Source organism: Heterodontus francisci, chromosome 19 (assembly GCF_036365525.1).
Source record: "Heterodontus francisci isolate sHetFra1 chromosome 19, sHetFra1.hap1, whole genome shotgun sequence".
Lineage (NCBI taxonomy): Eukaryota > Metazoa > Chordata > Chondrichthyes > Heterodontiformes > Heterodontidae > Heterodontus > Heterodontus francisci.
In genome coordinates, this window is record NC_090389.1 from 42,892,700 (window position 1) to 42,920,437 (window position 27,738).

At 45.6% G+C, this 27,738-nt stretch overlaps 2 protein-coding genes across 6 annotated transcripts in view; one reads left to right on the forward strand and one right to left on the reverse strand.

Annotated features, from left to right (window-relative positions):
• LOC137380037 (chemokine-like protein TAFA-4) overlaps nucleotides 1-27,738 on the forward strand; it is a 314,371-nt gene that overhangs the window by 126,720 nt on the left and 159,913 nt on the right. For all 5 annotated transcript variants that reach the window (XR_010976954.1, XR_010976955.1, XR_010976956.1 and 2 more), the window contains exon 4: nucleotides 15,349-15,501. Coding sequence is in view for 1 of the 5 variants with exons in the window: in XM_068051559.1 (XP_067907660.1) it covers nucleotides 15,349-15,501 (153 nt within the window). In the remaining 4 variants the exon portion in view is untranslated. The remainder of the gene's footprint in view (nucleotides 1-15,348; nucleotides 15,502-27,738) is intronic.
• LOC137380035 (syncytin-2-like) lies at nucleotides 18,303-25,831 on the reverse strand. The gene is made up of 2 exons (XM_068051558.1): nucleotides 25,818-25,831; nucleotides 18,303-20,409 (listed from the first exon to the last, which is right to left on the reverse strand). Exon 2 carries the CDS (start codon nucleotides 20,065-20,067, stop codon nucleotides 18,430-18,432), a length of 1,638 nt encoding a protein of 545 aa, XP_067907659.1. The 5' UTR covers nucleotides 20,068-20,409; nucleotides 25,818-25,831; the 3' UTR covers nucleotides 18,303-18,429.

Below are 27,738 nucleotides of genomic sequence, written 5' to 3' on the forward strand. Positions count from 1 at the left end.
GCGTCTACCCTGAGGCACAGTGTGGCTTTCGTGCAGAGAGATCGACTATTGACATGCTGTTCTCCCTTCGTCAGATACAGGAGAAATGCCGTGAACAACAGATGCCCCTCTACATTGCTTTCATTGATCTCACCAAAGCCTTTGACCTCGTCAGCAGACGTGGTCTCTTCAGACTACTAGAAAAGATCGGATGTCCACCAAAGCTACTAAGTATCATCACCTCATTCCATGACAATATGAAAGGCACAATTCAACATGGTGGCTCCTCATCAGAGCCCTTTCCTATCCTGAGTGGTGTGAAACAGGGCTGTGTTCTCGCACCCACACTTTTTGGGATTTTCTTCTCCCTGCTGCTTTCACATGCGTTCAAATCCTCTGAAGAAGGAATTTTCCTCCACACAAGATCAGGGGGCAGGTTGTTCAACCTTGCCCGTCTAAGAGCGAAGTCCAAAGTACGGAAAGTCCTCATCAGAGAACTCCTCTTTGCTGACGATGCTGCTTTAACATCTCACACTGAAGAATGCCTGCAGAGTCTCATCGACAGGTTTGCGTCTGCCTGCAATGAATTTGGCCTAACCATCAGCCTCAAGAAAACGAACATCATGGGGCAGGATGTCAGAAATGCTCCATCCATCAATATTGGCGACCACGCTCTGGAAGTGGTTCAAGAGTTCACCTACCTAGGCTCAACTATCACCAGTAACCTGTCTCTAGATGCAGAAATCAACAAGCGCATGGGTAAGGCTTCCACTGCTATGTTCAGACTGGCCAAGAGAGTGTGGGAAAATGGCGCACTGACACGGAACACAAAAGTCCGAGTGTATCAGGCCTGTGTCCTCAGTACCTTGCTCTACGGCAGCGAGGCCTGGACAACGTATGCCAGCCAAGAGCGAAGTCTCAATTCATTCCATCTTCGCTGCCTTCGGAGAATACTTGGCATCAGGTGGCAGGACTATATCTCCAACACAGAAGTCCTTGAAGCAGCCAACATCCCCAGCTTATACACACTACTGAGTCAGCGGCGCTTGAGATGGCTTGGCCATGTGAGCCGCATGGAAGATGGCAGGATCCCCAAAGACACATTGTACAGCGAGCTCGCCACTGGTATCAGACCCACCGGCCGTCCATGTCTCCGTTATAAAGACGTCTGCAAACGCGACATGAAATCGTGTGACATTGATCACAAGTCGTGGGAGTCAGTTGCCAGCATTCGCCAGAGCTGGCGGGCAGCCATAAAGACAGGGCTAAATTGTGGCGAGTCGAAGAGACTTAGTAGTTGGCAGGAAAAAAGACAGAGGCGCAAGGGGAGAGCCAACTGTGCAACAGCCCCAACAAACAAATTTCTCTGCAGCACCTGTGGAAGAGCCTGTCACTCCAGAATTGGCCTTTATAGCCACTCCAGGCGCTGCTTCACAAACCACTGACCACCTCCAGGCGCGTATCCATTGTCTCTCGAGATAAGGAGGCCCAAAAAAAAAAAGAGAAGAATGAGAGGTGATCTAATTGAGAAATACAAGATTCTGACAGAGCTTAATAGGGTAGTAGCTGAGAGATTGTTTCTGCTGGTCTGGGAATCTAGAACACGGGGACACAGTCTCAGGATAAGGGGCCGATCATTCAGAACTGAGATGAGCAGAAATTACTTCACTCAAAGGGTTCTGAGTCTTTTGGAATTCTCTATCCCAGAGGGTTGTGGATGCTCCATCGTTGAATACACTTAAGGCTGGGATAGATAGACTTTTGGTCTCTCAGGGAATCAAGGGATATGGGGAGCGGGCAGGAAAGTGGAATTGAAGCCCAAGATCAGCCATGATAGGTATGGAATGGTGGAGCAGGCTCAATGGGCCATATGGTTGACTTCTGCTCCTATTTCTTGTGTTTTTGTGTTCTTGTTACGTATGCACTGGGGGGGGGGGGGGGAGAATTTTGGCTCAGGTGTCAACCAGGCCCCGTATTTGTGATGCACCCATGGTACCTGCCTAATGCGGCAGTCAGGAGGTCCTAACCACTTTCAGGTTTGGGCCTCATTAACATTTTGTTGGTGAGTTGTGGGCAGCAAATAGAAGCCCTGCTGGAGCTTGCTGGTTTTTTGTAGTGGAAAATAGGCCAGTTATTTCAAGCAGCCAGCAGGCAGTTAAGGCCTAGTGGAAGGAGTGTGAGCACCTGGGGGGTATGGGAATGTGGGACAGTATGGGGACAAAAACTGGGCAGCAGTGCTCCTCCTGGCCCCACAAAAATCTTCTTAAAAATATCCAAAAATAATGACCTTTTTTGGAGAAGCTTCCAGCAGTCCCTTTAAGGATCATCGGTTCGGCCTTTCAATGACTGCAGAAATAGAACAGGCATACCCTGTGTACGCTTCGCCCTTTTCTCTTTGAAAGTTGCAATTGGTGTTCTGCAACAGGTGTAAGGCCCTGATTTGCATATCTAAACTGCCTCTCACCTGTTTTGGGCAGGAGTACTGGGCACCCATTTAAAGGCCTGTCTGTAAGTTGATTCAGGTAGGGAAATGGGTGCACAAGATCCTCTCACCAGATTTTCAACTGCTGGTTACCTGCTTTTATGGACAATGTATTTTTTCTTATAAACCAAAATAATGCAAATGCTGGAAATGTGAAACAAAACAGAAAATGCTGGTAACACAGCAGGCCAATTAGCATGTGTAAAGAGAACAGAGAAGTTGTCATTTTGAATGTGGACCCTTTTTCAAAACTGGAGACTAAGAAGTGGATAGGCATATTAATATCATCAAAAAAGGGAACATGGAATATAAATAAATAAAAAGACAGAACTTCCCAGAGAGATTTATGGGAGCATTCTGGACCCCTTTAACCACTGATTCTGCTATAAGTTGTTAATAATTTAAATGCAAAAGCATTATTCTGTTTTCAAGTCTGTACTATGCAGCAAAGAACAATTTTGAAAATTATCAACACAATTTCACTCGTGACAGAATTCATTGATATCAATCAGGCGACTGTTTTTCACTCTTACCTCTGCAAATGCAGAAATAGTTTACAAATCTAATCACTTGTTTTTCTCCATTCCACTGTTCAAACACAGTAAAATTAGCAAGCCAGCTCATTCACATTATGAACCTGTTAACATGCAAATGGAGGGGACCATTTTCACTTATGGAGATAGTGTAAAATAGGCAATATTGGATTGGCTGTCCAATGACATATAAATACATGTTGTTCTTGTGTATGCATTAGTGTCCCTACCAACATTCTGAAAGGCACAAGCAACTTGTCATCATACCACATCAACTTGTACAGGCTAAAGCTATTTGGTCAGATTGATTTACAGGTTACACACTGTACAGAAGCCAAAGGATGCAGACAAATACTGACACACCATTATTCAAAGCTTAAAAACAATAGGGTTGATTTAGACTTTTGGGACACTAACTAGCAGGGTGCGCCACATCGCCAGTGTTAACGGGAGAAGGCTACCAACTCCATTTTAAGGATGTTACCACCCTCAGGTGCTGGCAGTGAAAATCACCGCCAATAACATTTGAATCAGTACACAAGCAAAAGGACTTTTGGATGAGTGTCAGGTTGGTCTTTAAGAGGAGATGTTGTTCTTGGAAGACAATTTTCTGACAGTGTTGCCAGAGCTAAAGCATAGCTGTAATTTATGCCACTTAATACGAGCTAACCAATCTTGCATCCTTTGAGGTGAGGTGCTAATGTTAGGTTATAACCATTTCTTATGTAAGTTTTTGCTAGGCAAAGTTTCACCTCATAATGGATCTTCCAATTGGTTTAGTATTTTCTGTAGCCCCAAAATCCATTGAACATAGATGTTTCCCTTTGAGTAGTCTAGTTCTGATTATACATGCAGCCAGCTACAGGCATTGGTCATCACGTATTAACTTTACTACAGAATTATGGGTTCCTCACACAGGCCTACAAAAGTACAGTTGATTGAAGCACTTTTGCAAAACCAATTTATCCTATTGGAAGTCATACTAAAAAAGTTAGAAGTGACGGTGACTTGATACTAAATTGAAAATCTGTTGTTGTTCTTAATATAGATAATAAAAATTGCATTTCAGAGCACAGTTTTGGGAAGTGAGTTGTCTCATGAGTGGCATCTGATCAGATAATATATTTGCCTAAAATCGCTAGTGTTTCCCTTTGAGTTGTACTTGCTTGAAATGTACTTTGTTCTTGAAGGTTTTCACCAATGTGCTGTTTGATTTATGCTGCAGCAAGTAGATAGGTGCAGGATACATATTTGCCACCCAGAAGGTGTTATATTGAGACTCATGTACAAGTTGGAGCTGGTGAAGTAGTGACATTAACTCAGGCTGAGTAGACTGAGATTGTTGTGTGAATCATTTGGCATCTGTGACCTTACTATAATTCACTATGTTCCTTGAACCAGAATATTACAGCGTTTCTACAGCAGTTTGTAGTGTAAGTCTGTGATTAGCCAAAAGAAGAATACAGATTGATGTGGATGATTTTAACCTGACCCATCTGGCAGAAACTGGGTGGGTGGGCAATTAAATTTGCCCTGGTTATTTATCCGTTGAAAAGCCACCATGAACTCACCATTCTGAATTTTAATCTGCTGTCCTATGCAGGCTGCAAAGATACCCACCCAAAGCTGGCAGGTCCCTTCTTCACCTACAATGCATAGTGGGACCTGGTGATGACATCAGGACCCAACCACAATTTTAACTTCTAATACAAAAGCAAAATACTGTGGATGCTGAAAATCTGAAATAAAAACAGACAACATTCAGTAGGTCTGGCAGCGTCTGTGGAGACAGAAACAGAATTAACCTTTCAGGTCTGAGACCTTTCATCCCAACTGAGAAAAGTGAGAAATAGAATAGGTTTTGAGCAACTGAAAGGGGAGGAAGGTGGGAAGGTGAACAAAATGGAAGGTCTGTGATAGGGTGCAGGACAGGAGAGATTAAATGACAAAAGATTTCATGGTGCAGGGCCAAAGGGAGTGGTAATGGGAGAAGTAAAGAAACAAAAGATGTGTCTAAAGGAGATGTGAATGGCAGGATCTTGCTTGAATAGATGCTGTCCAAAAACAAAGTGGAATACGAGAGAAACAAGAGAGAAAAACCAAACTAGCAAAGGAAAATGAAATAAAATGGGGGCAGAAGTTATGATCTAAAATAGTTGAAGTCAGTGTTGAGTCCAGAAGGCTATAAAGTGCTCAGTTGAAAGATGAGGTGCTGTTCCTTGAGCTTGCGTCAAATTTCATTGGAGCACTGTAGCAGACCAAAGATAGAAAGGTCAGAGTGGGAACAAGGTGGAGAATTAAATTGACAGGCAACTGAAAGCTATGGGTCACACTGAATGGAGGTATTCCACAAAGGGGTTACCCAGTCTGTGTTTGGTCACCCCAGTGTAGAGAAGACCACATTGTGAGCAGCGAATACAGTATACTAAATTGAAAGAAGTACAAGTAAACCACTGTTTCACCTGGAAGGAGTGTTTGGGGCTTTGGATGGTGAGAAGGGAGGCGGTAAAAGGGCAGGTGTTGCATCTGCTGCGCTTGCATAGAAAAGTCCCATACGAAAGGGTTGAGGTGGTTGGGGGTGACTGAGGAGTGGACCGGAATATCGCAGAGGGAACAATCCCTTTGTTATGCTGGAAGTGGTGGGGTGGGGGGGGGGGGTGGGTGGGGTAGAGATGTGTTTGGTGGTGGCGTCACGCTGGTGGCAGAAATGGCGGGGGATGGTCTGTTGAATACAGAGGATGGTGGAATGGAAGGTGAGCTGCAATTAAGATGAATGGAGCTTTTTCAAGCAAAATAGCAGCTAGGGTATTTGGGAATGAGCTTCATGAATCAGGTACTGTTCCAGGGGCATTGTTTGCTTGGGAACACAGTACCTCATCTGGGGACTGTCCCTGGCAAACAGGGCTGTATGGTCACCCTAACTTGGTGTCAGTGGGTAGATTTTGGGCCATGCTAATTTTTGCTGCTTTGGGAAGTTGGCTGGTAGGATTTAAATGAGGCCTGGTCGTTAAAATCTGCTGCAATTCATTTGGCAGAGGGTGTGCAGGAAACCCATTGGCAGATAAAATCCAGACCTACCAGTCTACCCTGGTCTTGTCAGTTTTTCTAACAGTTTGGAACTGAGTAGCTTACAATTTAGGGGCCTAATTAAGACCCTTTAAGAGTTAGCAGGGGTTCACCTCTCACTGTACAAGGTGCTCTGATGCTAAATAACGGCTGGGATTTTACGGCCCCACCCTGAGGCAGAGGCAGAGTCGGAGGTGGGAGGGGTGGGGTGGGGAACACGGATTATCATGACGGGTGGCGGAGCTGGAAGGCCCGTTGCCTCCCCATCGCCAAGCAATCTTCCCGGGGGTGGGATAGGCTGACGATGGCCTTCCTGCCCAGAGGCCAATTGAGGCCCTTAAGTGGCTTATTAAGGGCCTCTTCCCGTCACCACTGGAATCTTACCAGCGCCGGGAGAGGGCCTCTGCCACACAGGTGGGTGCCTTGTAAAACGAAGCGCCTTCCCTGCGGGCTTGGCAGGGGATTCCCTCCTTTGTGGGCAATTTGTGGCCAGGGAGGGCCCCAATGAGAACAACTTTACCCTCCAGGACCCTCCTTCCCCGGACTGAATGACCACCCACCCCATCCCCCCTTGCCAGGTCCTTCTGGACTGGTCCCAGCCACCCCGCCTCACTCACCCCTGTTCTGGGGTCCCACCGCTGGCCTGTGTTCAAGGCCTCTGCAGTACCAACAGTGGCCAGTGCTCCCAGTGGTGCTGTCGATACTGCTGAGCTGTCGGCCCTCTGATTGTCCGGCAGCTCTTGGAGGCGGGATCCCCATCCCTTTAAAGAATTTAAAGGGACGGGGATCCCGCCTCCTGATTCTTTGATTAAAAAGAGTGGACGATCGCTCCAGGGAGGCATGAAAGGGCAGAGGCGGAGTTCTCCCCGCCTTTTTGGCCTGTGCTGGGAGCCCCGCCTCCAGCACAAAATCCAGTCCAACTTACTTCTCAAATATGCACAGGTATATTTTCAGGAGTTTATTCCACAAGCAGATTTTCTAGTTCAGGTTTAATCATTTGCTGGACAACTGGAAATAAAGTTAATTTTTCCTCAGCCATGTTGTAGAGGTGAGTGCCATATGTTGCGTGTATAAATACTGACACATTTAATGCATATTTCCCAAGAAAGTTAATTCATGAGAGGAAGTCTTAACAGAACGGGAATCAAAAGCCAGTTCTGTGTATTTAAGAAGCAGCATATTTAAGTAAATAATAATGAAGAAAACAGTGCAAGTATGGTCATGTGTACACTAATATGGACCTACGTATACTAGGCATTGTAACAGATAACAGCTGAATCTGTCTTTTAGAAGTGTTTTCATCATTAATAGATCAGAAGAGAGGTTTCTCCTCGGAGGAAGAGGAAATTTAAAGTCAACTAAAACTACATTCATGTGTGTGGGCCTTCCAGTCATTAGTTCTGTAATGGTACTGGCAGAGTTTTGAGGGCAGAACGTTTAGTCGTCTTCTTGGAGAATTGTGCTCAAGACAGAGTAAGCTGAAGAGGGTAAATAACTAAAAGTATTTGTATTCTTTCTAAATATTTCTGACTGCAAATTTTGGGGTCAAATCTGGAGCTTTAAGCGTAAACTTGTTTGATTTCAGATTATACCATTTCCATCCTATGTGAAAATTATCAATGCTCTCATTTCTCTGTATTGTGTCCAAGCATATATAGGCATGCATATAAACATCATATACATTGTTTAAGAGTTGGGACTGATGCAAGTTATATATTGAAATGTACCTGATAATGTCTGGGTAGCATTTAGGCCCCAAGTTTCACTAACCATGTATTTAGTCTCTTTATCTTACCAAAAATCTGACGTATCTCAGAGAAATGCGACACTGGTACATGTACAACATGTATTATTGTGCCTCACACTTTGAGTTCATGTCCCACAAGAAATTTTCCTTAGAAGTGGAGCAGCTGCTTGAAGGTTCAGCCTACGAACCCCTGGAGGTTAAAATTCACGCTGGCTTTAATGTTTCTCCTTCCTTACTGTGATACATCGACTTCTGTATCTCCCACAACAATTGCCTCAAAGAGGATTGAGACCATCTGCAGCAAACACACAACAGAAATCAGTGCAGTGCTGTTTTTGGGACTGAGGAATAGCAGCAATGCAACTTGACTGCATTTAATATTTAGCAGGCAATCACAAGGCACGTACACTTCATGTTGTTGATGGATCATGTAATGTAAAGAGAGGTTGTCTTTCCCTAAATCAAAGCTTTGCTTAATGAAATCACAGTGAAACAGATTTGCTTGATGACATCATTTTTCTGAGAAGGCCTATTTCACAAGACTACCCCTTGAAAGAATGCAGACTGCAGCGTGAAAGGCCTGTTGCATTATACATACATAGCTTTTCACTCCTTAGAGTGTGGTCAGAATATAAATGTTCAGGTAGCAGTGGTCTGTTTTCCAATTGCCTGTGAAGTGTTGTCTTGCTCATAAAATATGTATTGCCTTTTCAATGTTCTTGCACAGTTCGTCATATGTATCAGATTTGTTGAAAGATGTGCTTCGAGAGTGGTATGGAAATGGCAAATTAAGTAATAAGAGTAAAATTAGGCCAGGCATGATTTGTAGAATTGTTAGTCTGTAAAATATTAATAATACTGTGTATTTATAAGGACACTTAGTACAAAGTGAAGTTTTGTTTTTGAACTGTTTTGCTTCATCATGATTTTTTTTGCTCGTTTTCTGCCCTCTGTTAATGTGCTGAAACCACTGACAGTTCCGTGGGTTTCCGCCAGTATCTGTTCCTCATGCTTTAGCTGTTGCTGTCAGCAGCTGTTTTATTTCAAGAGGATAATAGTCATGCCCAGTCCTATTCTACCAGACAGCTGCAGATATGCCCTTCCAGCAGGAATTAATGGCTAGTGATCAGGAGAGCCAACCCCCAGGAATGATGTTCCCCTCCCTAACCCAAGGCCAATTATATAATCCATACCATCACCCGACATGAGAATCTGCTAACTCAGTAGAGATAGTGTTTGAATGTGGGACCTTCTTGACCTGTCCAGCCTAGCTACTCAGTGCATAAGCTCACTGAACCATCACATTAATTGACTAATTATCACAGTATTTTCTGTAATAAATTTCAAAACACCAATTTCTCTCCTTTTCAATGCTATGTGATGTATTTGCCCACTTTATGGTTTAATAAAATCTATTTAAGAATGTTGTTCATTTTCTAAGCTAAAGCCCCCACCATTGAGCTGAGTTTTTGTCATGGAGATGGGAAACAAGAGCTGGGTTTCTTTGTGGGTCAGAAATCAGTCTCTGGGTGGTAAACTGATTAAAGTTAAGATTTTCATGGGGATGAACCCTTAATTGGCATGGAGACAGGTTACCTGTCAAATTTAAGGGTGGCGAGTGGGCTCTTGAAACCAGAGGGCCAATCAGAGGCCTTCCAACTTCAGAGGAGCAGCTGGCTACAGTACAAGGTAAGTAACTGGGAAAGCACTTCAAGAAGGTGCCTTCTCAACCACTTTTTGAAAACTTTAATTAAAAAACAGAAAAAGCAGCCAGGCCACCACTGGGGTTTGGGGGAATGGGGGGCGGGTGGGGGTGATGAGTGGTGGTGGGTGGGTGGGTGATGGGGAGCCTCTCTACAGGGTGGTCTTTAGCTGTACCCCAATCCAGGCTGGCAGGGAGGGCTTGATGCAGGCCTGCCAGAAGTGCTGGGAAATCCCATTTGACCTCCTAAACTTACCTTTAACAAGGCTCTTAATGAGCCTAATTGTCTGCTGGCCTCGTGGGGATGGGCAGCCCTCTCGGGGCCCCAAACTCACCTCTCCCAAAATGGCTGATACTGAGAACAGCGTCCCGATACTGACACGCCAGCCGGCGCCAGTATTTCTGGGCTGCTCCTGGTCTCCATTCCCAACTTCGGTGTGGGGCATGAAAACTCAGCCCATTGTGATTTTTAGTGATTGTGACTAGTGGCCTAGCAAATCACCAGGTTGTTTTAACTTTAAAAGCTTGCATTTATTGGTTGGATTTTACACCAGTTGCTTTAATACTAACTACAATCAAAGAAATTGAGTGACTATAAACAGGCATGTCAGCAGTAAAAGGAGAGAAAACTCAGATGAAAGTATTGATGGCTACTCTCTGTAACCTGTAGTGGATACAACTTGGCACTTTTAATCATATTTATACTACAAGCTCTGTGGCTCTGCATCTAACTTGCAACTAAAAATTTCACAATTAGAATTTACCCAATGTTGATAGTTGTGTATAACACCTTCAAGAATAAATCATGTGAGTGTTGTACGAATACTGATATTATTTGGGATATGGTAAAATCAGAACTGTATTAACATCATGTATGACAGTTCCCTAACTAATGGAAGAGCTTGGTAGGCCTTGATTCAATTCTGGGAGACACTATTTTGTCCAGGCACTTTCCCTGGCTCTACTTAACTCCAGAGTCTGAGATGTGCAACAGAAAACAAGAAAGAGAGAAAGAGAAACACTAAGAAGTAAGAAAAAATCAGTAAGAAGTAAGAAAGAAACTAAGCTACAGAAAATGTCAAATACAGCCTCCAGGACTGAATTCATATGAAGTTGTGGAACTTGGAGCTGAGCCCATAGCTGCCGCTTCCTGCTTTTTTGAGACAAAGTTAAAAATTCTGAATCTGAAGTGAGGGGCCTTTCATCTGCTTTCCAACCCCCTGCACATACTGCCGTATTTTGAAGGGCGTTCCTGGGTTACCACAGGAATTGTACCCATACTCCACTGTTACGTTCAGTGGTTCCCATAACTGCTGACAGCTGGCATGGTTCCCACTAAAGGCCTAATAAAAGTAGAGGTAACTGATCCCAGAGCTGACAGAATTTATTCAATATTTTATGCCTTGGAGCAGCTGGGTGTGGGATGAGGGTTGTGGTGAGGCCAATAATGAAGCGTACAGCCCTTTCAGCTTTTCTCCCTTAAGTAAGGTCAGGGAATTTTAGGAACAGACATGAGGCATTTAGATCCAGCAAATCAGTTCCTTTTTTCTGTGATCAACCGTATCTGCCCACTTTCTTATCTTCTCCTCATAACACATTTTCATGAGAAGAGGCATTGAGCAAGAGTGAATGTGAAAGGAAATGAAAGGAAAGTGTGGAACGGTCCAGAGTAGACACTGACTGAAGCAGGTGCTGACAGTTAGTGCAAGTAGCATGTAATGATGTGCTATACTACAAAGAAGCTTTAACTGAATTTGAAGATGAATCTACTTTTACTTGCAAGCTGATTAGACTGTACTTTTTATGATGTGAAACAGTAGAAATTGGGAAAAATTAAAAATCAGATCATGCAGAGTGATTGGATCTACGTGGCACAAATCAGATTCTGGATTTGTTTGAATTTAAACATGCACTATAAAATGTAATTATTTTATCAAATTAATTAAACAATATAGATTTTTTTTCCTAATCTATATCTTTTTAACAAAAGACATTGGCCCAGAATTTGTTGCCAAACTAACAGTGAGGCTAATGACATTTGCTGTTATTTAAGTGCAAATGCTACAGCAACTTCAGGCAAGGGCAGATGAGTGATTAAATGCAGAAATTAAAAAGTTTCTGCCGGAGATGCACCATTCCTTTGTTAGCTTTGTGAAAATGGCATCTCACTGTCTGGCTCCCCATTCATGTGCATTGAGTGGAGTAAAGTTCCTGAACATGCACTGTAGATATGAAGTAAACTCACCACAGAAAGTTAAGTCAGGTCAAGTCTAGGTAACCTTCTAACAGCATGATAAGTATTAATTACTGCCAGTCAACCTCTCTGGCACTGAAAATTAACAATTACAAGTGTAGTGTCTCATTCCTTCGGATTTTAATTGCTGCTTGAGATTTTTAAAATAAATTAAAATAATTTTCTTTTTACTTTACCTATCTGTTTTTCTCTCTCGTTAAATCCAATATTTCTTTCCCTCTTTTTTTATTTTTCTTTCTGCACCTGATATGACATTGAATTCACCCACTCTAACTTGCACTTCCATGTCCAGATCTTGTGCTGTCAATTTCACAGTCCTTCAATCTGATTGGTTAGGAAGATGCACAGTTGCTTTCCCTGTTCATACAGAGGCTGCCATGTCATTTCTATATTGCACTTCCAGCAACTTTCTACACAAAATATTATGGGAATGTCCTTGAAAGTGTTGTCACCTCCCAAATCTGTGCCCATCATTAGTGAACTCCATAATATATAATATAATATATAAAATAAAAACAAGAAATGCTGGAACCACTCAGCAGGTCTGGCAGCATCTGTGGAAAGAGAAGCAGAGTTAACGTTTCGGGTCAGTGACTCTGCTTCTCTTTCCACAGATGCTGCCAGACCTGCTGAGTGGTTCCAGCATTTCCTGTTTTTATTTCAGATTTCCAGCATCCGCAGTATTTTGCTTTTATATTAGTGAACTCCATGTTTTCTTCCTTTAAGATCATCCTTAAAACCTACCTCTTTGGTCAAGAGTTTGGCTATTTGTCCTAATATCACCTTATGTGGCTTGGTGTCAAATCCTGTTTTGTAATGCTGTGGTGAAGCACCTTGGAATGTTTTATTATGTTAAAGATGCTATATAATTACAAGTTTTTGAAATTAAACAGGCAAGAGCAAGTCTAATTAATAGCAGGTGCCATTCGTTGGCTTGCTACAGCAATTTTGGGGCTAATATTTTATCGTAAACTAGCAGATTTTAAATGTGAAAATAAGGTCATTGGTGTTTAAAAAGGCAATGGGCATGAAAAAGTTTATGAAAGTCAGTTAAACTGTCAGAATTTAGACTTAGACACTACGGGCCTAGAAATTGGGGATGTCTAAGTAACCCACTCTGGAGAGTGATTATAGTATTTAAATGAGGCTCTGTTCCTCAGAATTTAGCTGAGGGCCGTGTTTCCCAGGGCCCGGCAAACCCAGCAGCTGCCAGATCCAGCAGGTAAGTGCTTTTTCAGCACTGCTAGTGGGCCAGGAAGCGCAGGGGTGCTTCTCCCCTGAAGATAACCTTCTGCTGTGATCTCTCACCCAGCTCGCCGTGATTTGCCAACCCCTCCACCTTGTGATCTTCAGCCACCCTCCACAATCTCTCTCCCCTGTGATCTATCCCTGTGATCTCTTCCTCTGTAATCTCTCTCCCCTCAGTTTCTTCCCCTGTGATCTCTACTTCCACGATCTCTCCTTGAAAAATCCCCTGCGCTCTCTCACTCTCCACACTCTCTGCCCAGGTTCTCTCCCTACCTGCAAACTACCCTTCCATGATCTCGCTCCCCGTGATTTCTCCTTTGCGATCTCCGTGATGTTCAGACCCCCTGCATCTGTGATCTTCCCCCTGTGATCTTTCCCCACAGGATCTCTCCATCCCCACAATCGGTCGATGCTTCCTGCGATGTTCAGTCCTCATTGCAATCTCTCCTTCCTGGCACTTTCTCCCTCCACTACAATCTCTCCCTCCCTTTCTTCCTCCTCACTACTGTGGTCCGAGTTCCCCCATGCCAACAACTCACAATCTTCTCTGATTGCCAGGGGTCATCTCCAGTTGGGGCCTTCTACCTCTGGCTTTCCCACTCGGCAGTTGTCCAGTCTTCAGTCTATTTGGTTGCTGGGAGGGAAATGGAATTAACAAATTCTAATGAGGTCCCGCTGTTAAATTTGGCAGGAGCTAAGCGTTCCTGGCATTTCAGGGTTTCTCAGCCGTAGACAGGCACCCCCATTACCTCCCCATAAATATTGGGGCCAACGTTACCGATTGATGACCTTTCAAAGCTTATATGTTATATCCATTTAGATCACACCACAGGTGAAAGGTCAGGATTAATGGTATTTTACAACATTCAAATGTGAGTATGCAATAAAACACTGCTCAGAATTGTACTGAATATCATGAAAGTAAAAATCATATTATCTAGTTACACTAAATAAAACAAATTAAACCTTAGAGCTGTGTAGATTTTATAATTATTCACTGCTCATTCTTTAGCCCAGAAAAACAGACACTATATTTTCTAATTATCTTTGACCTTGACCTTTTGGCAAATGCTAGTATTAAAATAGTTGATATATTACTACAGAAAAGACAAAGCTATTGAACTACTTACCTCTTTCAGTGCTTTGCTTCCTTTTAAGATCTTCAGGCTTTTAAAACATGCCTTAGCATTGGTTAACTATAACTCCTTCATTTATCTTGATTCTTCCACTATTCGTTTCAACCTTGGTAGTGTCTTGCGCTATGGGCCTGGGTTTTTGAATAAAAACACTTCATGTGAGGCAGGAGTTGAGCTTTCAGACACTTCTGTGACAAATAGTATAAAAAATTAGATGTTTTAAAGCATCACAGTAACTATAGATGCTATACCATTATAGTTTGCTATAGCTTAAATTTAGAAGAATTATTCATGCATTTGTGCTTTGGGAATGAGCCTGACACTTTCTAGAATTAGTCAGTTCAGGGGAGTCTCTGTGAAGTGAGAACTTTTCTCACTGGGATTTCATAAATATTCATTTAGATTAAAGAGTATATTTACTGCATTGACAGTTCAGTTTGAATGGGGATATACTTCTGTTTGTGCGCCTCAGAGGTTTTTCTGTATCTTTGTCCAATACTTGGTCGTAAGTTAATAATAATCATTCATTAAATTAGTTCATTGGCTTCTTGGAAAGTATTTTCTTCCTTGGTGCCATTCTGACATTCCAGCCAATTGTGTCATAGGATGGCAGAACATGTGACTCACTTTTGCAATTCTCCACATTGCCAGCAATCCCAACGGGGCCACTCTCACTCGCTTAGCACTCACAGCAGAGGCTATAGAACCATTTGTCAGCTTTGTTCCCACTCCCTTTCTGGTTGAAGAATGCTGCATAACAAGGGAGAGGACAGTAGTCGAAAGGAGGAGAGAAAATATATATAGGAAAACTTACATATACATTTTCTATCTTCTGTACATCAAGCAATTTATTTTGCATTTATTAATTAAGAATTGTATTGAGGGTAGCCTCTTGGGCATAAATAAAATTTTCTAATTATTGTTTAGGTTTCCCTCATTTTTTAATCGCAGTGCAACATTGCGCTATTTAACTGTCTAAGATTATTGAATAATAATAATGGATTGTGTATTCTATTTTGGGAAATTGAAGATAGGTCAAAAGATTAATGTAGTTGACATTTCAGTCTTGTCTAGTCTTTCACTTTGTTAGGACACTTCACAGTGGTGTCAATGGATGCAGCAGAGTGCCATAAATTGTCTCTCTTGGAACTATTCATAATAAATTAGTTAACATACTGTTTCTGCTTTCTCCCTGTTTCAGGTCATCAGGTCAAACAGGGCACATGTGAGGTTGTTGCTGTCCACCGGTGCTGCAATAAGAACAGAATTGAGGAACGGTCACAAACAGTGAAATGCTCTTGTTTTCCAGGACAGGTGGCTGGTACAACTCGGGCTCAGCCTTCTTGTGTTGAAGGTAAGGAGTTTGCTTCAATAGCCAGAACTTGTACTTTATGCTTATATCATCCAACAATTTACAGTACTTGGCTTTGTGTGTGGTTTTCATCTCTGAGCAATTAAAAGTAATGAGTTTCAGTAAGGTGTTGTAAAGCTGCAGTTGATTCCCTTAATTGCTTCTCAGTACAAATTCAAAGCAAAAAGAGCAAAGAATAGGACAGTACAAAATAATCTGCTGTGGAAAGTCTAGGATGAATTTTTAAGTTAAGTGACAGCATATCAACAACATGCAATTTAATAGCATATTTTGTGGAATAAATGTTCCACGATGCTTTACACAGGGTTAAGTACCATGTAAGTATAGGAGAGAAGTACATAGAGATGACCAAAAGTACAGTCAAAGAAGAAAGCTTTGAGTAGGCTTTTGAAGCTGGGGAGAGAAGTAGCAAGGTAGGACAGTTAAGATAAAGTGTTCTAGGATACAGAAATTCTGTCATTCATGGTGGAGCAGAGAAAACGGAACCACAGGGGGAATCATTATCAAAGGAACAGGGGAAGGGTGCTGGAAGGTAGTGTTGAAGAAATTTACATAGGTTGGAAAGAGCAAGGCTATGGAGGGATTTGCAAATAGGATGAAGATTTTAAATTTGATGCTTTGAACATGGGGAGCAGTGGAGGTGAATGAGGAAAGGAATGAAAAGAATACGGGACTTAGTATGCGATGTAAATACGAATTTCTGGATGAGTTGGAGTTTATATAAGGTAGAACTCAGGAGGCTGGTGAGAAAAACATTGAAGAGTTGAAGCCTGGTACTAGCAAAGGCGTAGATGAGAGCTTTGGTGCCAGCAAGAATGGAGTAAAGATGTAGGTAGATGGTGTTGTAAAGTGTAAGTAGGCAGTTTTGCTGATCGCCTGGTTGTATGCTTTGGAGCTGAGCTCAGGGTTGAGCAGGAGGTTGTATGTCATTGATGGCATCATGTTAGAGGGGCCTATTATGAGACACACCCGAGTAATTGTTTATAGCACAGACTCGGTGGGCCGAAGGGCCTGTTTCAGTGCTGTATCTCTAAATAAATAAATAAATAAAATATGCTGCAAGAAATGTACTGACTGTATTGGAATATGTAGGAATGGAGCCCTGATAAGGAATTGCTGTGGAAAAGGACCACTGCATAGGAGAGGTGGTAGAGGAGGGGCATATAAGATTCGAATATAAATATTGACTCAGTTTCAAAATGCTTTGGTTTTGTGTTGTAGGATGTAGACCTTTGATGCAGCAACACATTGGATCAGAGTACTAAGATTGCCAAGTCCAAAATTGGACTGTGTTGGGAAAGCACGATAGAGAGAGGGAAGGATCATGGCTTGAGTTCTGATGTTTACTTTGCTGCTGCTGAAATTTTATTAAACCCTCACTGTCTCCAATACCAGGAGCCCTCACTGTCTCACAGGAGCCCCCACTGTCTCCAATACCAGGAGCCCCCACTGTCTCCAATACCAGGAGCCCCCACTGTCTCCAATACCAGGAGCCCCCACTGTCTCCAATACCAGGAGCCCCCACTGTCTCCAATACCAGGAGCCCCCACTGTCTCCAATACCAGGAGCCCCCACTGTCTCCAATACCAGGAGCCCTCACTGTCTCCAATACCAGGAGCCCTCACTGTCTCCAATACCAGGAGCCCTCACTGTCTCCAATACCAGGAGCCCTCACTGTCTCCAATACCAGGAGCCCTCATTGTCTCCAATACTAGGAGCCCTCACTATCTCCAATACTCGGAGCCCTCACTATCTCCAATACCCGGAGCCCTCACTGTCTCCAATACCCGGAGCCCTCACTGTCTCCAATACCCGGAGCCCCCACTGTCTCCAATACCTGGAGCCCCCACTGTCTCCAATACCAGGAGCCCTCACTGTCTCCAATACCAGGAGCCCTCACTGTCTGCAATACCAGGAGCCCTCACTGTCTGCAATACCAGGAGCCCTCACTGTCTCCAATACCCGGAGCCCTCACTGTCTCCAATACTAGGAGCCCTCATGTCTCCAAAACCCAGAATCCTTACACTATCTGATACTGGGATGGAATGGAATCATACAATAGTTCACCACAGAAGGATGCCATTCAGCCCATCATGTCTGTGCTAGCTCTTTCGAAGTGCAATCCAGTTAGTCCCAGTACTTTCCCCACGTCCCTGCAATTATTTCTCCTTTAATTTGTATTCAATTCCCTTTTGGAAGATACTATTGAATTTTTCCACCATCCTATCAGGCATTATGAAGCTACCTGTTATCTATCACCAGTTGGAACACCATAAGCTGCAGATCCCCAGCCTGTGTTTACAGCAGCACTATTCAAAGAGTCTCACAGTTCCAGTGCACCACTAACATTCTTAAACTCCTGCCAGCACAATAGCAGGTTTGGAACAACTACTCACTCTTTTTCTTCTCTTGGTTCAGTTGTCCTTCTTTCTATTGTTACGACCAGGTGAGAAAGGTGTCTAGGGGTCCCTTTCAGCCTTCACCTGGTCTTACTGTAACAGGATTTAATTTTAAACACACTGTGTTTTGAGCTCCCCCTTGGTGAATTCTTGTTCACCGCTTTCCAATTATAATGTGGAAGAAACGAAAGTAAAATAAATCAAACTTCCTCGAATGAGTACTCGCAAACTACTTTATTAACTTGTGCACAAGGAGAACAAACACAGTAGAGCTCACATTGAGACTCAGTGCGATGTTCTAAAGAATTACAGTAAAACAGTGGCAATTATACTATTCTGCAACCAATAATCTTATAACAATATTTCAATCCTTAATTTGCATTCTAATTTTTGCTCTAAATGAATAAGATACAGTAATTTTCAATCCTTCATTTACATATCTGTCTCACCATTGGCCTTGCAGCTGGTACAGCGCAACAACAGAAAGAGACATCAGGCTTCAACAACACTCTTATCTCATCACCCAGACATGGCACATTCCTAAGGAACAGTCAGTGTGAGAAACATACTGACCAAGCAAACTCACACCCCTCGTCCAAGGATGGCTCACCTCAGGTTCCACACTTCCCCCCTTTTGTCCTGGAAGGACAACTGCCAGGCCTCGCTCAAGTTCTATATTTGCTAGCTGTTGGGCTTCATCCTTAGTGGGGTCATGATTCAGAAGGAGAGGGAGGAGATGGGTTGTTGGATTGCCACCAGGACCCTGGAGGTTCTGTGACCGGAAGACAGAGCGAACGAAAAAAAGGAGAGTTCGGAAAACAATACATAGGATGAGGAGCAAGACAAAACCCAGGACAAGATATTTGAGGATAGTTTCAAAAAGGCTCCCAAACCACCCGCTGACATCGGGAAGCCACCCCCACCAGTCAAAGGGCTTTTCTTGAGCCACCGAGTCAAGAAGACGCACCCAGTCTTGAATGGCATGCACATCTGTCTCAATCCTCTGATCCTCATTGACGTGGAAATGATATGTCTCGTTAATAGCGGCACAAACTCCCCCCTGTGCCACCAATAAAAAATCAAGAGCCATTCGGTTTTGAAGCACTACCTTAGACAGAGATGTAACTTCCGACTGCAGACCCTGAATAGCATCCACAGTTTTATTCTCAATAAATTCCATGGTAGCGGAGATATTAACAATGGCCTTTTCCAGCTCTGACACCCCTAGGCCTGGGATGAGGGCCCGGACAAACTGGTGGAACCAGGAACTACGGGTAACTAATGGGTTCGGGACCGATCGTTCACGACGCTCCGCAGGTCCTAGGTGGTTATGGCGGGAGTGGATGGTAAGGTGCTTAACTCCAAAGGCCTCAGGAACAATATTGCCTAGGGTGCAGATACCTGCCCAGTCGACAGGGAGGGTCTTGTACGCCCTGTCCCCGCAAAGCCAGAACGAGCCATTGCGAACAAGGGTTGGGTACCAGTACGTAAAATTCTGGCAAAAGTTAAGCCACTTCCAGACAAGAGAAGAGTTCACCTGGGCATACCAGCGGGTGCGACAGGTCCGGCTGAGTCTAAACGCCCTCAGCGCCAGCAAGTCGGGGCACCCGGACTGGTTCTTGTAATTGCAAGGGCGAGACCCCCCAGCATAGTAGCCATTAGAGGTCCATGTGGAGGTGTAATTGTTTAAGGTGAGATTGTATGGTCGCTGACAGTCACACCCACTCTTACTAGAATATGTGAGATTGGCCGCAGAGCTAGGGGCTTGCGAGAGACATGCTAACTCATTACCCTTACACTCCCAAAAGGAGGCCATAGGGCCAGATTGATTGTGGAACCGGAACCGAGCTTCCCGGTAGTCGTAATCTGCAAGGTAGGCACAGGAACCCAAAGGCAACTCACCCACCGAAGTACTACCACTGGTGTAGTTCCTTCTGACACATAACCAGGCTGGTCCCCGAATGGCCACCGGAGTGGGCTGTTGCCTCCAAGTGGGCGCACGACTAATGAGAGCTCCCGTATTACCTTGGGACCATGTGGAAGCTGAGGGGAGAGCCAGAAAATGCATCTCTGAAGAGGAGGGGTTAGTGGGGAAACGAGTACAAATCCAACATTCAGTCCGATTGCCCTGCGAGGCAACGGCCTGCATCTTTGGACCGCACAATTGTCAGTCCATGCCCTTACAAAGGTCACGCAGAATAAGGTCAAGATCACAGTCCACATTCTGACGATGTAGTCAAAGTTCCCGCGCCCTCTCCTCCATCCACGGTCGGAGCTCACTTTACGTGTGAGGCATGGATCCACAAAGGTCGCCCCTCGACTTTCACGGCCGTGTGCGTGGTCAGCAGCACATGGTAAGGGCCTTCCCAACAAGGTTCCAGGCAGTGTTTCCTGCGAAACACCTTTACGAGGACCAAATCTCCTGGCTGGTACTGGTGGCACCCTTCAGTGGTAGTCCCCTTCTGTGCCACAGCAACCTGGGAATACAAACCTTTGAGAGACTTAGTCAACGCTATGCAATAATCCAACATTCCCTCATCCAAAGAGTGAATGTCCATTTGCTTAACAGTAAGAGGTGGAGAAACAGGGAGGCGCATGGGACGTCCCATAACTATCTCATAAGGTGACAGGGAGGTAATACGGTTGGGATGAGAGCGCATGGTCATGAGGGCCAAAGGTAGAGCCTCAGGCCACTTCAGACCTGTTTCTTCACACAGCTTAGCTAGCCTGTTCTTCAGTATCCCATTCTGTCTCTCCACTGCCCCTGTAGACGGAGGATGGTAAGGGCAGGAGAGGTGGTGTGTACACTGTAATGCCTTCAATAATTCCCGTACCACCTTCCCCGTGAAATGGGGACCATTGTCACTAGACACGATTTCAGGAATTCCAAACCTAGGCACATATTCACGTAACAGCAACTTAGCTACAGTAACAGCATCATTTCTTCTGGTTGGGTATGCTTCTACCCATCGTAAACACACAAAACAAACACACAACAACAAGCACATAGTTGTATCCCATACATTTAGGCATTTGTATAAAGTCCATTTGTAAATACACAAAAGGGCCCCATGGCTGTGGGCCCGCTGCTGCAGTCACTGGAGGTACCTTTCCAGGATTATGGCGTTGGCAGAGCAGGCACTGAGCCGCCACCCTTTCTGCCATGGTGGAAAATCCTGGTGCAAACCAGGTCTGCTGCGCCATCCTGATCATCCCCCCTTTGCCCGCATGGGTAAACGCATGTAACATGCGGGCAAGCCAGGGCAGGAGTGAAACAGGGGTCACAGCACGCCCCTCCGGGGAACACCAGAGACCGTCGGAACGCTGGGCGCATTAAGCGCGCCGCCATGCATCCTGTTCCGAGCGGGAAGCTTGTGATTGTAAACGAATAACATCAGACAATTCAGTAAATGAGGTAGGGGTGGCAGCCTGATAACAAAGGGGAACCATGTACCCGGAAGGATTGGCCGCTGCTGCCCGTGCGGCACGGTCCGCCCAACCATTACCTTCAGAAATTAAGTCATTACCGTTGGTATGAGCCGCACATTTAATAACGGCGAGAGAAGATGGTAGCTGAACGGCTGAAAGGAGGTTAGCAATCAATTGTCCATGTTGAATCGGGGTACCAGACGAAGTAAGGAAGCCACGGAGCTTCCACACTGTCCAAAGTTATGGGCGACTCCAAAAGCATAGCGAGAGTCAGTGTAGATATCAACAGATTGTCCCGAAGCCAGGCCGCATGCTCGCGTGAGGGCAAATAGTTCGTCAGCTTGTGCAGAGCAAGTAGCTGGTAGTCTGGCAGATTCAATGACAGAGTAAGGGTCACAGACGGCGTATCCCGTTTGGGGTTGGCCATTTGGAGCTCGCATAGAGGAGCCATCAACGAAGAGGACAAATTCGGGGTTCGACAACGGGTGATCCTGCAAATCTGGCCGAGGGAGGGTGGAAAAGTGGACAACTGTGTTGCAATCGTGAGGGTCACCGTCATCCCCCGTAGGCAGGAGGGTCGCAGGGTTAAGAGTAGTGCAGCGGACAATGGTCAGAGAGGGGTCGCCCAAGAGCACAGTCTCATATCTGGTGATCCTAGCAGCTGTCAAATGCTGAGTGGCAGAGCGATTTAAAAGGGCCGCGACCGTGTGGGGAACATAAAGTGCAGTTGGATAGCCAAGTGTCAGGCCTTGTGCGGACGTGACGGCCAAATAGGCCGCCGCAATGGAGCGGATGCAAGAGGGATATCCACGGGCAACGGGATCTAGCCGAGTGCCTTAGTAAGCAACTGGACGCTGAAGTCCCCCATGAAGCTGGGTGAGGACGGTTTGGGAAAACCCAGCTCGCTCATGGACATAAAGGTTAAAGGGCTTATGGTAGTCTGGCAGTCCTAAGGCAGGAGCTGAAGATAGAGCGGTCTTCAAGGAGGCAAAAGCGGCCTCCTTCCCGGGGTCCCAGATGAGATCATCGGGGGCTGAGGGGAGGGCTAAGTCTTGAAGGGGTCGACTTATATCAAAGTAATTGGGAATCCTTTGTCGGCAATAGCCAGTCATACCCAGGAAGTGGGTGAGTTCCCTCTTAGTGCGGGGCCTTGGGAGTGAGATCATACTATCAACACGCTTTTGGGAGAGGAGACGGGTTTGTCCGTCCAACACATGCCCCAAATACTCAACTCTAGAGCTGCAAAGTTGTAATTTATCCTTAGAAGCCTTGTGACCTTTGTGAGCTAGGGCTTGCAAAAGGACGCAAGAGTCTTGCAAGCAGGCCTCCGGGGATGGGGAACAGAGAAGGAGGTCGTCAACATACTGAAGGAGGGTAGAACCCCCAGGAAAGGAAACGTTGGCCAAATCAGACTGGAGGGCGCGCGAAAAAATAGTTGGGCTCTCGGTATAGCCTTGGGGCAACCGAGTCCAAGTGTACTGCTGGCCCCTATAGGTAAAGGCGAAAAGAAACTGGGAATCTGGGTGAACGGGGATAGAGGAAAAGGCGCCACACAAATCCACCACTGTGTAGTGAGTTGATTGGGGAGGGATGCAGGTGAGAATAGTAGTTGGATTAGCGACCACCGGATATGCGGGTATAACGCACGCGTTCACTGCCAGCAAATCCTGGACAAAGCGCCAGGTACCCTTTCCTGGCTTTTTAACAGGGAGAATGGGGGTGTTACAAGGGCTAGCAGTCCTAACCACAACTCCAAGACGTAAAAGTTCTTCCAGGACAGGGCGCACACCTTCCTCTGCCTCTGGATTAAGAGGGTATTGAATTTTCCGTGGCAACGGTTTAGTTGGATCCAGCCGACCTCTAAAAGGCTCAGCCGATAGCACCCTACGTCATTGGGTCCCCTAGCCCAAAGGGTATCAGGAATTCCCTGCAATAAATCAGAAGCCGGCGCGTAAGTTGGATGGGGCAACAAGACTCTATGCTGGAAAAATGCAGGGTACTCGAGAGGACAGCGGAAATGGAGCTGCACCCCTTGCTCATGGATGGCTAACACTCCTTCCCCCGTTTCTGAGCTAGAGTGAGGGGTCCTCCGTTGGAGGCGGGATACCATAAGGCCAAGATCCTTGGCCTGGGATCCCTTTGCCACATAGAGTGTAACATGAGGGGCTACATCCGGCGGGGCCCGAAAGAGAGACATAGCAGAGGGTGGTAGAGCGACAGATGCAGCGACTCCATCAGGGCCAGCACAAAGAGAGGAGATTGTGAGGACATAACACTCACCCAGCTGGGGAGCTACCTTCTGGTCGTATGGGAGGTCTGGGCCGTCCGCCGAGTAATGGGCTGTGCAGTGGAGGTGATCATGCCAATCCTGCAGGGTTTGAGAGTAGGCGCCCAGAGTTCCTTGGACCTGCTCGTTGGTCAATAAATGGAGAAACAGACCTTTAAGGCGAGGCGAGAGATCGACATTCCCGAAGTTCCACCACCACACGTGTGGGCAGACTGAATCCTCGGCTGCCTGTAGCAAAGCATAAACTGTTGAGTAAGTAGATTCTGGAACCTCTAGACGAACACCTTCAGGGGAACAAACCAATGTGCATCCGAGCTTGCAGAGCAAGTCCCGTCCGAGGAGGTTAACGGGTACATCAGTGCCAAGAAGGAACCGATGTTCTCCTGTCCTACCCGAAAGGGAAAACGGCACCTCATCTGACAAGGGAAGTGATAATGGTTGTCCCGACATGCCAACGACACTGACGCTCTGCTGCGATGGACGGATATTAGGAACTTCACTGGCACGGATAGTAGAATAGGTGGCCCCAGTATCAATCAGAAAATTCATCAAACGGCCGTTAACTACCAAAGGTATAATAGGCTCTTCAGCGGTAATGACGGGCAATTGGCGGGCGTGGCACCCCCAATGTTGTGGGCCCGATGGGGCAAAAGGGTTATGCATGGTATAAGGAGCCGGCTGGAATGCCTGGGGTGGTGGAGGCGGAAATGGCACTGTCTCGGGGTCTTGTGCCTGCCTTTTCTGGGGGCAATTCTGGGACCAATGTCCCCTAATGCCACACGTGAAGCAAGCACCTGAATAACCGCCCCGATAAACCTGCTCGTTTCTACCGCGTCCACCATTCCAACCCCATCGCGGCTGATGCCTACCGGGCCCCGATGAACCGGCATATAAGATCATGCCGGCGCCTTTATCTCCCGGCTTAGACTTCTGATACTGAAGTTGACGCTCGCAATGCTGAAGAGCGCTAACAACTTCAGTCAAATTCTGCTTGCCCTCCCACCCAACACAGGTCAGGGTGAACATTTTTCTAAGGTCAGGCTGCAACCCCTATACAAGAGCATTGACAAGTGCTGGCATACCAGCGTCAGTAGCAATACCGAAACATTTAATGAAAACCGAGTGAAAGCGTTCAACATATTCCCGCACACCTTCATCAGGCTTTTGAGTAGTACTGTGGATCTTATGCCAGTCCACAGCATCAGGGAATGACTTACGTAAAGCCTCACAAAGACGCACCCAGAGTTGGTTCAGACCGTCCGTATCAATGTCCCCTGCGGGCCACTGAGCCTGGTCACGGATCGGCCTCCACCTGTGCGTGCCCAAACATGCATCTAGAACAACATCCATATCATCTTTAGTAGGACTGTGACATTTCCTAAGAATTTCAAATTTCTGAATAAATCTTTCAACACCCTCCTTAGGGTCGGGGGTGGCCTCAACAATAGCCCGTAGTTCTGAGGGCGTCCAAGGACGATAAACATGCACGGGTTCTCCCTGAGGTCCAGGGAAGGCACGGAGGGGCAGTTGCCTAACATAAGCCCGAGACCTGGTGCCCTGGGAAGGCCCCGTGCTGCCTGAAGTACTGTCAGGGGAGGGCAAGTCCGATGGAGGGGCTGAGGGCAAAATGGGGTTTTCCGGGTGGTGATAAGGCGGTGGAGGGTGAGGTTGCGCTGCGAGCTCTCCTACATGAGGGACCGGCGGAGGGGGATACAGTGGTGACCAATCCTCTTCCTCCTCCTCCTGATCAGCAGGAGGTTCAGACTTCTTGGGAACCGGCCCCTTTTGTGTTTGCGCGACCAGGATCCTGGCTTTGGGTGCCTGTCTCACTTCCTCAGACCTTCGTGCACTTTCCTGGCTCTTCTTCCGCGACTCATCTAAACGCTTCTGCATTTCCCCCTGCCACATAAGATACACAGACCAACCTATGCCCTTTTTGCCACCTTTCTCCATTTCCCCCAGAACGCATCTCAAACTCTCAATCCGGTCCTTATTAAAGGTACCGTCGGGCGGGAACATCTTCTCCCTACCCTGCGTCCACTTCATCCATCTTGGGACATATAGAATGCTTTCAGGCCCATAATGTATGTACATATATGCATTAGGTGTTCCCTTGGGGGGGACCCCAGTCCCCTTCGTTAACGAATTTCCCATAATTACAACAAAAGCTAATCAGACTTTACCTTGCCGGCCGACTTCCGAATTACCTACCAATCTCGTTGACCTGGTTCTAACGGGGCCTCTAACCCCGAAGGGGACTCAAACCACCCTCAAACTCCTCCGGATCCGGACGGGGCCTCTAACCCCGAGGGGGACTCGAACCACCCTCAAACTCCTCCGGATCCGGACGGGGACTCTAACCCCGAGGGGGACTCTAACCACCCTCTGAGGGGAACTCTAACCTCCCTCAACCTTTGACGTCAGACCGGGGACTCTAACCCCGAGGGGGACTCGAACCTCCCTCAAACTCTTCTGACTTACCCCGGTAGTGCTACACAGGTGAGCTTGTGCGTTTCCTCGGTTAAAACCTCGTATTGCCGAAATCAGGCAGCCGCGGTCATCGAGCCATTGACCCGCGAGGCACCACGCAATTCTCCCGTGCTAGCACTCCGGGGGTTCGTCATCTCGGTGGGACCTCCAAGAAACTGTGGAAGAAACTATAGTAAAATAAATCAAACTTCCTCGGATGAGTACTCGCAAACTACTTTATTAACTTGTGCACAAGCAGAACAAACACAGTAGAGCTCACATTGAGACTCAGTGCGATGTTCTAAAGAATTACAGTAAAACAGTGGCAATTATACTATTCTGCAACCAATAATCTTACAACAATATTTCAATCCTTAATTTGCATTCTAAAGCACCAATAATATTGCAATTTAATTTTTGATCTAAACGAATAAGATACAGTAATTTTCAATCCTTCATTTACATATCTGTCTCACCATTGGCCTTGCAGCTGGTACAGCGCAACAACAGAAAGAGACATCAGGCTTCAGCAACACTCTTCTTATCTCATCACCCAGACATGGCACATTCCTAAGGAACAGTCAGTGTGAGAAACATACTGACCAAGCAAACTCACACCCCTAGTCCAAGGATGGCTCACCTCAGGTTCCACAATAAGGCAAAGAAATGAGCACAAACAGGCTTCCTTAGGTTTAAAGAAGAAAAGTGAAATTTATTAAATGTTAAACTTGAACTCGAATTCGGTTAAAGCCTACGGATACATGCCGCGCCCTACGCTAGCATGCATACGTGATATGCACATGCAAGTAGAAACAGAAGAGAGCAGAAGAAAAATAAAGTGGAAAGGTTTGAGGCAATCTCTGAAGAGGGGTTGTTGTTACTGTGCTTCGAGCTCGCTATAGTCCTTGCTTGTAGGTATATCTTACTTTTCGTTGGGGCCAGTATTCTTCTTAAACCTTGTTCAATGTCAGAGGCTTTTCCCTCTTGGGGTTCATACGTCTTCAATGGATTCCAAAGCTGCTGAGAAAGAGGTAAGAGCAGACTGGTTCTCAGTCCAGGAGCAAAGAGCTTTTCTGGGTTCACATTCTCTGTGGCAAGTTCAAAAAAAAACCTGCAACAGTCAGTCAGTCAGTCATGTGACTAAACTGGGCTGACCACGTCTGTTTGTGTATTCGGCCATCTTAGCAGTCAACCTGGAATGCTAGCCTGTCCACCTTCAATGTCTGGTAATCAAAAGTCCATTGTGGATTGAATGTATCAGGGAATGGTCTTTTGTCCCTTTTAAGCACTGTCTGTAAATATGCAAATGTCTTTCCAGTCAAGGGTCTGGTGTTGCTTTCTTTTAAAAAGCAAGTTCTTTCTTTACTCCAGTAACAGTTTAGAAATCAATGTTCATGTGGCGAAAATAATGTTCCTCATTCTTGGCGGGTGCGGCCCTGCATGACACTATGTTTAAGTAAATGATCAGTGCTTTTCTTGGAGACTTTAGAAACGATAATCCAGGACAAAATTAACAGTTACTTGGACAAATGTGGATTAATTAAGGAAAGCCAGCACGGATTTGTTGAAGACAAATTGTGTTTAAGTGACTTGATTGAGTTTTTTGATAAGTTAACAGGGAGGGTTGATGAGGGT

What these genes read in the sequence shown, in the direction of transcription:
- LOC137380035 (XM_068051558.1), bottom strand. Translation starts at nt 20,067, where the DNA reads ATGCAGGCCGTTGCCTCGCAGGGCAATCGGACTGAATGTTGGATTTGT.